We start from the raw sequence: 14,316 nt of genomic DNA, 5'->3' as shown, positions 1-14,316 counted from the left end.
AAATATCTTAAGTGTAAAATAGGTCGTTAGTTTGACGTCAGAATATATCAAAGTATTGTGACGTCATAACTTTCGACTGATTTTACACTTACGATTTTTGTGAAATCGACTACTGCTATTTTGTTCAAATTCAGGTTTTAAAAAAAGACTATTGACTTAAAAAAAATGCCTTTCACAACTCATTAAATTGACTAATTTATAAATGAAACGTGATAAACTTCTCACAATCTACAGAAAAGACGAAATAAATGTGCTTTTGTGTTGTCCACATACACATCATCTGTTTTTACTGCTTTCATAGTGTGATATTTTATAGACCTCTGACTTAGTTCAAAGTAAGCATATTTTATTGGGAAAAAAAAAGAAATTACAATAGCTAGTAAGACCTTGTGACTATGACTCTAGTTGTATTTGTAGATTTAGTTAAATGTAACCGTCGTAAACTTTTACGGATCTGAGTTCTAAATTGATCACTTAACGCAAAATAGATCCAGAAATTACAAGCATATCCTAGACAGAGAAGAAAGTTATGAATTCGGGTTGATATTTCATCAATGTCCTTCGGAATTATTGTATGATCCGTCAGAAATCTATGGAAATCAAAGGCAAAGAATATAGCGCCTGGTAGTTCAACGACAAGAAATATTCCAACTATTAAAGTGATCATTATTGTCAACCTTCGCTTCCGTCGGGACTGTTCCGCTGTTGCCATAGAAATTCCATTAGTGCTCACAAGGCTCCGAACTAGATATATGGTAGAAAATGTGATAAGAAAACACGGAATGATTTGAATCAATATACATCTTGTCATGAAGTAATACATGTGGTATTGTTTTTCCCGAATAACAAGCCAAGAAGCTGTTCGTGCCAAGCAATAATCTGGGTCTTTCAATAGTATCGTTTTACATTCTGGAAGTTTAACGTCTCCCGCTCGCGAAAACTCCAAAAATACAAAATGTGGCGAAAATATAGCAAATCCTAGGATATAAATTATACCAGTAGCCCAGTAAGACATGTTCTTTGTAAAAATTCTCCGAGACTGAAACGGGAAGGCAACAATACTGAACTTTTGAATTCCTAAAAACGCTGTGAGATAGACTGATACATTATGGAACGATACTCCTAAATGTTGAAAAGTCATATAAATCCAGCACAATGGATAGGGAAATATACTCCACTCGTTGTTTCTTGTGATGTAGTAGTACGGGTGGATAACATTGGCAAATGCCGATGACATGGAGTCTGAGACAGCTAATCCTATCAATATAATTGTGGTAGGTGATCGTAGAACTTTACTTGTAAAGATACAAATAACGAACAAATTTGTACAAACCGTCATTAGAGTCACTAATGGACTAAGTATTACTTCCCAAAGCACACTGATATCACGGTGGAAGTATTGATAACTACACGTTGAATTATCTACGCTTACACTGTTGTAATAATCTTGAATATAGCTACTGTTTTCAAGAACAATTTGGGCTCCACTGTTCTCAAAATGCATTGTTTTCTCCCTTTAAGTCACTTGTGTCAGCTCATGTTATAAGGTTACATCCACATTCGCTTCTTTTATTTATTTTTTTATATACGAGTTGCTAGTTAGGTCCAGAAATTCCTCTTCAATAACATAAAACGCTCTAAAAAAGGTTAAGTAAAACAAGTAAGTTTTATACTAAGCTGACAGCTGTAAGTGTTTGGTTATTGTCTATTGTGGGACCACTTTATACAAAAGAAAAATATGATCGATCTAATTTCTGTACATTAATCATTACAAGGGAAATGCCGAAGATTTCAATGGGGTCTTTCTGGTTGACGTAAACAGAAAACAGACATGAAGCATAAAACCATTATTAACAACTCGTCGAACTGATTTGTAAGCAAATAAAAACATTTTCTTTCAGAAGTCATTTGTAGTAAAGCTTCATTAACACTCAGATCATTACCCCTTACAAAAGCTTTAACACGTCAGTCTTGTTAATGAAGAAATGTTTTTTTTATAAGGCTGGGTATTCAACTTCTACAAAAGTCTGCATGTCTAAACTGTTATTAACACATCGAAAACTTAACTAAACTAGCAAAGACTGAAAGTAAGGAGAACAGAACCAATGATAAAACATATAGTTATTGAAAAAAACCTTCCGTGTATATACCCACGAAAAGCAATGTCCAAGACTTCGAATTCATATAAGGTCGTGGGTCGTGGCTTTTGTTAGTTTTATGAAGCTAACAATGCAAAATAAATCGTTTTATTAAATGTATATCCCTGAAAGAACCTCAAATATTTTAATAAACCTTCATGGAAAATATGTAGTATTAGATAAAAGTCTTATGAATACTTGCTTTATAACATTTTGGTTGCATGTATTATTAAACATTTGTTTTAAATTAGTAAAGAATTATATCGCATATTTAGATTAAAATATAACTTTTTTCGCATATGTGTTATAAGTGTTTGTTTAAACCCTATATCATCTACCCTATATCGCATACCCTATATCACACCGCTGGACCTATCTTGCAAACCCTATATCACGCCCCTTCACAGACCATAGTTGAAGTATGATTAAAATATATGATAAAATTAACATAACATGTTATAAAATCTGTTTTTTGACAAATACATTTCATTTGACCTATACGACCCCGCAGGAGGTAGCCTTTGAGGTGATATAGGAGTGTCGAGTTGATACAGCATGTAATACAGATTTTGACATGTAATATTCAGTATATATTGTCTTACTACAACATACCATTTAATTTACGAATAGATATTATATATTTTGCAAGTAAAAGTGGTGTGGGTTCATGTGAAGTAAGGAGCATGAGAGTAAAACACAAAAACACCACAAAAAAACTAATAATAACAGAGCAAAACAAAGACAAATAATCAAACGAGAGATGAACCAAGACAAAAAAAAACATGGATCTTTTAGGTATATCCATCTGTACAATGAAAACCGATTTGTTCACCGTGCCATATTTTTCAGATAATGTCTACGTCGACGACCATTTCAACGTGTGTTTCTGAAAGAGAAGAGGCAAATATCAGTACACCCGGTCCATGCTGTCAGTTTTAAGTTGAGTTCGGGTTGATTATTTGCTTATGGTTCTGTGTGCGTGTTGGTTTGGTTATATCATGTTTTTTGTTCGTGTATTTTCGTTGTTTTGTCGTTAACTAGATTATGTTTTTTTTTAATACTGTTTGACTTCTGGTTTCCTTGGTTTCCCTTTGGAATGAGTGAATAAAATGAATTAATATGATCACCAAGAATAACATAGAATGCCAGGATTTACCATTTGCGCGGAACTAGTTTTGTGGTCTAGTTCTCTAATTATTATATGGGCTTTCCTTAAATTCGTGGCTTATAAATTTTGTAATCTGCTGATTGATACTCCTCCAAGCCATCAGTGACGTCAAATAAAGTAAATGTGCACATTTTGTGAAGATTTGACGAAATATTTTTACAGGTGAATTATTGAACTCAGGGAACAACTTCGATATTGCTATGTGTATAATGATAAACGACATATTTACTTGGTAGGTATCGTCAACAGGCATGAGTTACTTGAAATATTGTAAAGCAAATCCTATTACTTCAGAGTTTTAGTAAGATATGATGACATCAAGATCAAGGGGTCAGATGGACATCAATAAACTAAGAAGTAGTTAAATGATGTTCTATATAAACAATTCTCCTGGCATTTATAAACTGATCAGTTCATTTTCCCTAGTAATGGCTGACGTTTTCTCATCAGGAACGGCTTACTTGATTAGATTCTATTTCAGATTTATGTATGGACATTGACGGGATGAATTTTAGGTAAACTGATTAGTTGACAGCCGACGAATGATTTTGAGACTGGTCTGTTTTGTTCACCATTTCTATGTTTAATCACCTTTTCTTAGCAAATGCCCATCGATGATGATTAAGTGACAGTCAAGTCGAGAAATGAATTTTGTCTCGGCCTATTTTTTCGCCATTGTTTTTTGTCAAAAGAAAACTGAAGAGCAATAATTTGCTTTCCGTGGATAAATGCGGGAACGCATGATACAGAAAACGAGACCATTAAACCATTTTTGAGTCTATTGGTAATTATATGGTGAATGAATTGGTGAAATGATAAAAATCTGCCTTTACAAAATATCATTTTAAAAACGCATCCTTCAAAAACAGAATTTGTAACATAACGTACAATTTTCAATATGATGGAGAAAATTTCTACGAAATGTAGAAAGTGGCAAGAATAAATCAGAGAAAAAACTAACTATAAACATATTCAAGCCTTCTAAAGTACACCAAACAGTCATAAGTATCGGGTTTGCTTGTAAAGTGATTTTGCAAGATTCGTTCTTGGAATAAGACTTTTTATGGCAAATCTCATCATTAGAATAAACTTATTCTCTTATATTTCAATAGAGTTTTGTCATCTTACAAGGTAGTGATCCGCATAATTTGTCTTAAGTGATAATGTCGCAGTGTACGAAACAATTTCAAATTTCAGTTTTAAATTAGATTTAGATTACGAATACACACAAAGGTATACAATACCCAACAGTGAAATAAGCTAATGAAGAGCCATTAAAGAACCATACCAAGTCAAAACTAAATCATATTTGGAATGAACCCGAATCAGGAAAAAACAGGTAATTATTTACACGATAAAGATGATAATATTTACTTTATGCCAGGGAAAGTAAATAAATCGATGAAACAAGAGATCAGTTACAGCTTACATTCGGGAGACACCATCTACCAAGAGTCATTGCCTGAATCCTTTACCGGTGTTGCCAATTTATCCATAGCTTTCAGGAGACTTTATTTCTGGAATAATTCATGTTACAGTTGTCCTTTCTCATTTTGTTTAGAAAATGTTTGTAACAGTGAATTTTGCTTTTCAAGTTATTGACTTTTGTCTCCTTAATTGAAAGAATGCCTTAAATAAAATCTGTGCTATTTAAAAAGTTGGTGAAATGCAGATACATGTACATCACACGAGGATACGAGTTTACAGCAATTACAATCAGGGATTTTAGTTGATTTAGACTTCAATCCTATTTCTTTAGCCACATCAATAAACGTCGCTGATGGATCACACTCCTTGACAAATTTATAGATATGTACTTAATCACATGGCTTAGTATTAAGAATGATTTTACCAATGGCTCTTTAATTAGATTTTTGTGATTCGAATGGATAAAACACAATTTCGTCTGAGAATCAACTTATTAGTCTAACTGTTTTGCTTTAATTTACTTTTTTTTTCACAAATTTCGCATTCACCTAATGATAATTTACTTCATTGCTTTTATGTTGAATAAGCTTGCAAAACATTCCCTCATTAAACAAGGGAAGATGAAATACATTAAACTAGTAATGAATATCTGAAACAAAATGTATGAACATTGACAAAGCGGCCACCGCTTAGTTTGGACTTGGACTATTTATCCTTAAATCCAGATTCAATAAGATGTATTTGATATTAAGAAGACATACTGACTGCTAAACAAATACAAAAATGCTTAATATATATATGCAAATTAAAAGAGTAACCTCTCATCAGCGGCTTTAAAATCGAACAAATAGGAGGATATAAATCCAAAAATCAATTGTATATAAGAAGTACTCAAAACCAATACCATCGAAATAGGAAGCCAAATGCAACACCAAACGGACAAGACATAGTAACGAGAACAGTTCCACAAATATTAATCATAATAGTCATTTCATTGAAACAGGAATTCAATAAATAATTAATTCCTTTAAAAATTCTTTCCATTGTAGGATTGATGTATGCTTGTAAAACACAATACAGTACCATGCCATAAATCCAAAGTTTAGTAATACAAAAATCATGTGCACAGATCACAATGATAAACGACAATTCTCAGTGGGTTTTTCATGAAGGTGAGATTCCTATTAATGATGTTCATAAGGTCAGCAGAACTGTAAAAATAGGCTAATTTACGGTTTTTGAAAAAAAGGCTCAACAATTGTTGTTTGTTTTTGATATGTGAATTTAGATAATTTTTTTATAAACCAAAAAGGTGGAATGTCGGCAACGTAAAAAAGGTCGCGTCGTGTTTTTTTTCTAGAAATATATTGAAGATCAATGCATAAAGACATGTTTATGGTGTAAATATGTACAAGGTGAAGCCTAATGCTAAGGCAGGTTTAAAATGATATTTTTTTTATAAAATCAAGTATATGTAAAGGTGGCATTTTAATGACAAACAATTTTGTCCACTTGTAAGTTCAGTTTCCAATGTTAAGAAAAAGACAGTTATACAAGAAACAATTAACATCAATCGATAATATATCATTTGCATGTACATATGTAAATGCACACTATCAGAAATGGGCATACCATCAACTTTGGTTTTGGAAGTAGAAGAATAAGATTTGAATCTTCACAAAGGTTATGTATTTTTTTATGTGCTGCCTATCATAATTCCAACGGCGAACTATGATCTTATATGATATTTTTCCATGCTCAGCAAACCAAAAATAAATAAATGAATAAATAGATAAGTAATTAAATAAATAAAAATAAGTTAATAATAAAATATCCAATGGTCTTATTTATGATGATATACAAAAAAAAACAATAACAATTCTATAGACCATGATAAATAAAATACAGTTAATATTTCAATAATATCATTTGTCACTGATGACAACTTTCAGAGACATTATTTGTTAACTATTATCTATGAATGAATTATCACAATGCTCATTGGTCTGGTGTCAATGGATCAATGACAAATGGGAATACAATTTTCTTCTATTCATAGTACACATGTTTCTAATGTTTCTCTGTGCACAACATATGCCATTTGAAAGCAAGCTCAAGAAAAATGTACCATGCTAAATTTGCAGCAACAAGGATATACACAAGAAAGTAAGCAGATGCTACTGACTATGTGTTCATAAAAAATAATAGATTTATTTCTTTTATTCATTCTTCGAAATGCTATTTTTTTTCAGAGTGGTTAAAGGCCGTGAGGTCTTTAATTTTGAAACTAATGAAAGTTTTAAGTAGGTCAATGAGGGCCAAGGCTACATCAGTTTTCAAAGACCCCGATGCAGTAAAAACATTGTCTAATACACATGACAAATATGTTGTCGTACCAGCAGACAAAGCCCAAAACAACTTTTGTCTGCAAAACCTTTTACATCCAATGTTTATTATCAGAGGTAGACGTAGAAAATAATAGCAGTGATAAGACCTATACCGCTACCACACTCTCCAAAGAAGAGATTGTGGAAAACCATAAATCTGTGCTATCCTCTTTTGGTCTCTCTACCAAGGACGAAGATTGTGATTTACCGTCTATGTACTGGATTCATAAACTCCACAAGAATCCATACAAACAATGTTTCATATCTGGATCTACAAAATGTACCATCAAACCTCTTTCAAAACTTTTAACTTCTATACTCACAACTGTCAAAGAGGGTCTGCAGTCCTACCACAACTCTTGTTACTCCCGTAGTGGTATTAATTTAATGTGGATCCTGAAAAATTCGAAAGATCTTTTGGAGACAATTAGTTCAAGACTATTATCTAAATATAATAGCATTAAAACCTATGATTTTTCAACACTGTATACGTCTATTCCCCATACTCAGTTAAAATACCGACTTAAAACATTATACATCGTTGTTTTTCCAAAAAAGATGGTACACCCAGCTACAAATATATAGTTCTTGGTAGAGATTCCTCATACTTTGTAAGAAATAATTCCTCTTGACCTACAGTTAGAAATCGATGGTAAAGGAAAACTATTGATCAAACTTTACGACAAACGTGATGACTTTTCATTCAGAATTGTCAACTTTTCTTTCATCTGTGGCAACATCCTTTCAGCACCTGCGCATGGAGTGTTCATATCACAACTCATACGTTATGCCAGACTTATTGTATCGCACCAGAACACTAACAAATAGGCTTCTGGAACAGGGTTATGTTGCAACAAGATTGAAGTCATCACTACAGAAGTTTTATGGTCATCATCATGAACTCGTGGATCGTTATGGTGTATCCATCTGCACCATGAAAACTGATTTATTCAACGGTTGCCTTGATTACTTTTTTAAATATTGGTTTAGTTTATGGACAAAAGCAGAGATTAAGTGAAACCTTTACGGTATTACGTCAATACGCTTTATACATTAAAAAGTTCCTTTACTTTATGTTTCAATATCATAATTTTAAGATTTATATTATTTACTTTTTTTTATTAAAGCCGGTCCATATAACGTCATATGAACCCTGGGAAATTATATGAACCGCTTCGCTTTCAAATTAAGAAAGAGACGTCATAATGTAAGAAGTTGCGTTTGTTTTCTTTTTTTTTTCACACGAATGATCCAGGATAAATTAAAAATAAAAAGTATAATATAGAAAATATTTGTGCTACTTCGGGTCAAGTTACAATGTATGTACCGATTTGTCGCCCCAAAAATGCAATAGACCTCTGCCTCGCTTCGGTCTGTATATATTTTTAGGGCGACCAACCGGTCCATATATTGCCATCAACATCATAATCTGTTTGCTTGATATACTATACGTTTTTCGAAAACATAAAAATGATAACATTTAAATATTTTATAGTATAAATCAATCAATTTTTATTCCACGACACAACACTTCCAGATGACAAGCTATTGACAGTTTATTGACCAATGTTTCCGTACAAAACAGGAAATAGAATACTAATTTATACTCATCTGGTATAAAGTAAACAAAGATATATATGTTTTTTTTGTGAAAAACATCTCTAATTGTAACAAGATTTTTTTATCTGATGTCGTTAAAATATTGGCATTTCTGGTCGAGAATTTTTTTTGTGGATTTTGTAGGACAACTTTGCGCCAATTAGTTTTAGTCTTCGTATGACGCTAGATGTTCATAAAGGCAATCATAAACAGAGAAAACTGACTATCTTATTCTCTCAATTTTAGTTTTCGTTTATAGACGCTGTATTAGCTTATCCCTGAATACTCCTCATTCCAATGTTTACTAACATTGCATCTATCACAGTTAAATTTAGATAGCTGATATATCTTTTCTGTCTTTCCATATACATTGAAGACACAGAACAAACTGAATGTTTATGACAAACATGGTGGTTTTGATTTTCCATTAGAATATTTCCGCTTTCTTAGTAGCAAGATACTCACTTCTCTACAGGTTATGGAGTAAACATAAAGGTAAAAAACAAAATCATAGAACTTATTATCATCATAAATCTTAAATTGGGGGAGACTTATTAATACATGAACTGGCATATTCAAGAAAAAAATATAACAGTTCAGCTGTTACTTTAATGCACACTGTTCTTCATTACCTTTCTTAAGGGTAAAGGTAGTGTTAAATTAGTCAATTTAGTTAACTTTACCACTACCGAAGTTTTGATTTTTATTACAATTTGATCGCCCGATAAGAGATAAGACAAGATATTTTCAGTTTGTTTTCACATCTTACAGAACGGAGTGCACTAGAATTTGACTCATCAGTTTAATTTTATTTTTGTCAACATTGTGTATGTTTCGACGTTTTTGGCATAAATTTTGAATATGATGTCTGAATTGTCGTTCAGTTTTAATATTTCGTATATTTTGCCGATATTCAGAATTAAACCGAAAATAGGTTTCAGTATTGCTACATAGAGCTATTTGTAAAATAATTTCATCATGGTAGTTGAACTAATGAAAAGATATTAACTTCAAAAAAGAAGTCATGCGGTTAATATGATAACTTAATTCTAGTGAGAAGTTTTGGTAAATATTCAAAATAGCGATAAAATTAATGAGATATCGAAACATCATTACGTAAACAGTACGAAGGTTGATTTCAACAAGATAGTTATTACTTAAGATAAGACGTAATTAAAAAAACAGTAGATCTTTAATTTTTGATTAAGCTGAACAAATTGCTTTTTCATACATCCCCCTGTCACAAATTTCGACGTTGATTTAATAATTGCAATTTTTAAAAAAAAAAATCACTAAACACCTTTAAAAAACAATGCTTCGGCATAACCCCTTATCATTAAGAGTGTTCCCCTATTATATGAACGCAACTCTCAATTTGATGAACGGAGTTTCTTTTATGTTGTATTTGTTAGTATTTTTAGCATTGTTTACATAACAGTTAACTTTAAATCTAAAAATAAGGATGTTGAACGCTTTCTTACCTCGAATGTTTAGAATTGTACACAAAATCAATTGACATCCAATATTAAGATCAAAAAAGATATCTTTTAAAACAACTGTACTCGGGCATAGATTTACAAATAACTAAAATGAATGAACACTGACTCGTTTTCATCTGATTGGCTGGCAATAGGCAATGACATACATTGATCAATTCACATGCTTCAAATAAGTTAAAGTAGACTCGCTTCATGTATGAAATAGAAACGAAAACAATTGACTCTTAAAACTCAAAATCAAAGTTCCCGTAAATACAAGAAAACAGAAAAAAAAATAACATAAAAAACGACATATGAAAATTCGATGTATTTCTTACCAATAAACGGTAAGTCAAGGAAAACACCGACATTCGTTTCCATAAGTATCATAGCCAAGTGCAGTGGGAATTGGGAAATCGAATCTAAACAAAGCGTGTTTGCCGAGGATACTCAATTGTTTAATAAAGATGAAGCTTCAACAAAATAATCTTTTGAGATTTTATCAATATATGATAAAGCGTCAGGGTCAAAAATTAATTATAAGAAAACCAAGGGTTTAAAAATAGGCCGTCTCAGAGGCCAGGGAAGTCATTTCAACAAGATTTCATGGACGACTAACAATGTTTAAACGCTTGGAATTCAGCATGGTTATAACATCGATAATGACAAGTTATGGTCCTCGAGGATAGAAAAAAATAAATAATTCAATACATGTTTGGAAAAGTAGAAACTTGACATTCTTTGGCAAGACGCTCATTGTCAAGAACTACATTTTTTCATTAAGTGATTACGAAATTCAAACACGAGGAATATCCGATAGATTTGTACTACAACTGATGACGCATAATTTAATCTGGGAATTTATTTGGGACAAGAAAGTAAATCAAGTTTGATGCATGGAGATTGAAAAAGGCCGTACGGGAATGGTTGATATGTATTTTTATATTGATAGTATTAGTATCAAGAATATTTATAAGATAGTCCAAGCTCCGCTGGCGAGTTCGAATGCGTTAGGTAAACATTGGTCATTGGTTACGTAAATTTGATAATAAATTCAATGAGGATTACATCATATACAACTGTTTGACTTTATTGGATCTCAAGATAAAAAAATACCTATGGATTATAAAAAGGCATTAAATACATGGTGTCAGTTTGTAAAATACAAAAGCTGGACAATTTTCATTATATACTAAACCAGAGACTTTTTTGGCAACATTAACATATTGTTTAACAACGGTCCTCTTTTTCATTATACATTTTCTAAATAAAACATACTGGTTCACTTGGGCCATGTAAGAGAATTGTTACTTCCAAGTGAGTACGAAATAAACTATTTCAAAATTAAAATAAAAAAAAAAAAAAAAAAAAAAAAAAAAAAAAAAAAAAAAAAAAAAACAAAGTAGGGACATTGCAGTCGAAAGTCCAAAATCGCCTGTGACATTACTAATCATTTCGTAAACATTGTCTCCGACATTTCCCTGGGCAATATCCGAACTGATAATGCCATATAAGACAAGAGCACGCACAGCTGTCTTCTTGGGTTGTCTTACTTAAAGCAAGACGTAACAAAATGTTAAAGAGTATCAAGGGAACCAAGATTAAAGCGGACATTTAAAATATATATATTCCAAAGATAAAGACGCACACAACAAAGAATGTACAATGTTCTTCATTACCTGTCTTAAGAGTAAAGGTACTGTTAAATTAGTTAATTTAGTTATCTTTACTGTTCAATTAGTCAATTTAGTTAACTTTACCACTACAGAAGTTTTGATTGTTATTACAATTTGATCGACCGGTCAGTAATTCTGGGTACAAGTAAAAAAATGCATTTTCATTTCATCATCAAAAGGACATAACTCACTCCTCCCCTAACATTCTATTGTAACTTTGAAATCGCTTTTCTGCAACTTCTGACACCTCTTAGACCGTAAACTATGTGCCCATCTAGTCAATTTTGTTTGTTTTTTATGAGCATGAGTAAATAATTTTCCGATTTTGCCTGATTTTTACAAATTCCAGCACTTAAAAATCGCTAATAAAATGTAACTGACGAATAAGCCCAAACATAAACTCTGTTTTACTTTTTGTAAAGCCAGCATGGTATACAACTAGATTAAATACAATTTTGGTCAGTAACATGAATTATACGTTAAACTGAGATTTTGTTTGGCATACTTCAATTTCTTATACAATATTCGTCAAACTCCATCGAAGTCGCTAATGCGTTATATTTCGAGCAATCTGATGTAAAAGTAATTTGTAGAAATATGCACTGGATTGAGAAAAAGGTCAATAATACTATCAAACAAGTTCATTATTGACAGCCGACCTGACGATATGATTAAAGTGCCTCGGAAATATAAGCAAGTAATTAGAAGTCTTATCTGACTTCAACAATGTTCAAGATAATATATATTATAAAATGACCTAGATATCTGAATATTTCCCTATGGTCAGAAATTGCATGTGCATGTACACTATTGGATTTTCCTTAATATATTTGACAGTATTTGGTACATTATTGGATAACAATGATTCTTATATAATGTATGCTATATTTCATATGTTCATACGTTATGCCAAAGCATACCGTAATTACGCAGACTTTCTGTATCGCCCTAGACTTCTTACAATAAGACTTCTGGAACAGAGGTATGTTGCTATCAGATTGAAGTCATCACTACAGAAATGTTATGGTCGTCATCATGAACTCGTGGGTCGTTATGGTATTTCCATTTGCACCATGAACGTGTCATAGTTGTCCTCTCATCTTTTGTCTACCCTGAACTTAACTTCTTATGAGCAACTCGGCGGGTGTTTCTAGAAAAGCACCTGGTTCAAGCTCCCAGTTTTTAGTGCTGTCCGACTTGCTCATTTACTTTTCTTTCTTTGTATGTATTATTTTGGTTACTTCATATTCTTTCTTGTATGTGTCTGTTTTCCAGGTCGAGTCTTTGTCCCTGGATTACATTCTTTTGATTTCCTCTAGAATCTTGGTTTCCTTTATTACGCATTAAATAGAGAAGATATACCAGATGCTCCTGATCTACCTCCTTTACTTTTTGACAACTTTCAAAATTTATATCTGTGAATATAATTTATGCTTTGTAAGAGCTTTCTTATATTCAACAAATTAGTATGAATAATTTCTCCAGCATATTTTTTAGAGAGCAACCGCATTTTGACATTTCCCGATGTATTGGGGCGTAGACATACATGACCGATTCTTATTCAATATAATAATATTATGACAAAACAGGCATTTGGCAATTTGAATTTATTGAATTTCAGGATTATGCAGTAATTTCTGTCTTCGTTTATTTGACTTTACTTACAGTATAAACTGTCTTTCACAAAACGGTGTAATGTGCAGAATTTGATCACTCTATCAATAGGTCGGATTATATTTCAATGGTTTTCGTACGTACTTGCAAACAGCTGCCAGAGTTACTGGTCTTGATCAGATGATTGCATGTATTTTGATGATATTTACAAAGGATGTCAGTACAGTATTAAACAAAAGTAGTGTTGAATAAAAAAAATCTTAAGTTCTGAACGCTAAAATAATTGTTTTTGTTATATTTGCACTAAATTCTCCTACTGTAAACCTTTTCAATCTTGACCCTGACCTGACAGCCTCAAACTAAATTCAGTTTTCTTCAAATCTGTCAAGAGTGAGTCGAACAGGAATGATTAAAAAGTGTGTTACTGATACCAACCTTTTTCCCCGATACCCAAATCATATTTTCGTAGACTATTTAGTGATTGAAGTTATTTCTTCATACACCAAAGAAGTAACGGACAATAGCATGATCATACATTTCAAAACAATATTTCATTCTGTGGAAGCCAATCAATTATGATAGCTTTAGTTTTCATATTTTTTTTTCAAATTTGTATGATTATCGATGAATTTGCTTAATCAAAATATCTGAAATACGCGATCGTATGTCCCAATTTATATAGCAATAAATATTTAAGCACATGCAGTTTGATTTATTCATCTAAAAGAAAATCTTCTTGTTTTGGATAATTCATGACGATTATAAACGCGAACTGTGAATCACTTGTACATATATACAATTCACATGAGACACAGAAAACATATCATT

General features: G+C 32.0%; 1 protein-coding gene across 4 annotated transcripts in view; it reads right to left on the bottom strand.

The window, feature by feature from the left end:
• Positions 1 to 215: 215 nt before the first annotated feature.
• LOC148629602 (sex peptide receptor-like) overlaps positions 216 to 14,316 on the bottom strand; it is a 49,418-nt gene continuing 35,317 nt past the window's right edge. For 3 of the 4 annotated variants that reach the window (XM_088554133.1, XM_088554136.1, XM_088554134.1), the window contains one exon: positions 216 to 1,637. In XM_088554133.1, coding sequence (XP_088410259.1) covers positions 377 to 1,504 — 1,128 coding nt within the window. In that variant the 5' untranslated portion in view covers positions 1,505 to 1,637 and the 3' untranslated portion in view covers positions 216 to 376. Of the gene's footprint in view, positions 1,638 to 10,201; positions 10,507 to 14,316 lie in introns of those variants that run through there. The other variant, XM_088554135.1, reaches the window with a different exon arrangement.

This window comes from Perna viridis, chromosome 1, assembly GCF_037379345.1.
Source record: "Perna viridis isolate PV_CMFRI_1.1 ecotype Kerala chromosome 1, ASM3737934v1, whole genome shotgun sequence".
NCBI lineage: Eukaryota > Metazoa > Mollusca > Bivalvia > Mytilida > Mytilidae > Perna > Perna viridis.
The sequence above is the reverse complement of the archived record's forward strand: the minus strand, read 5'-3'. Positions and strand labels throughout refer to the sequence as shown.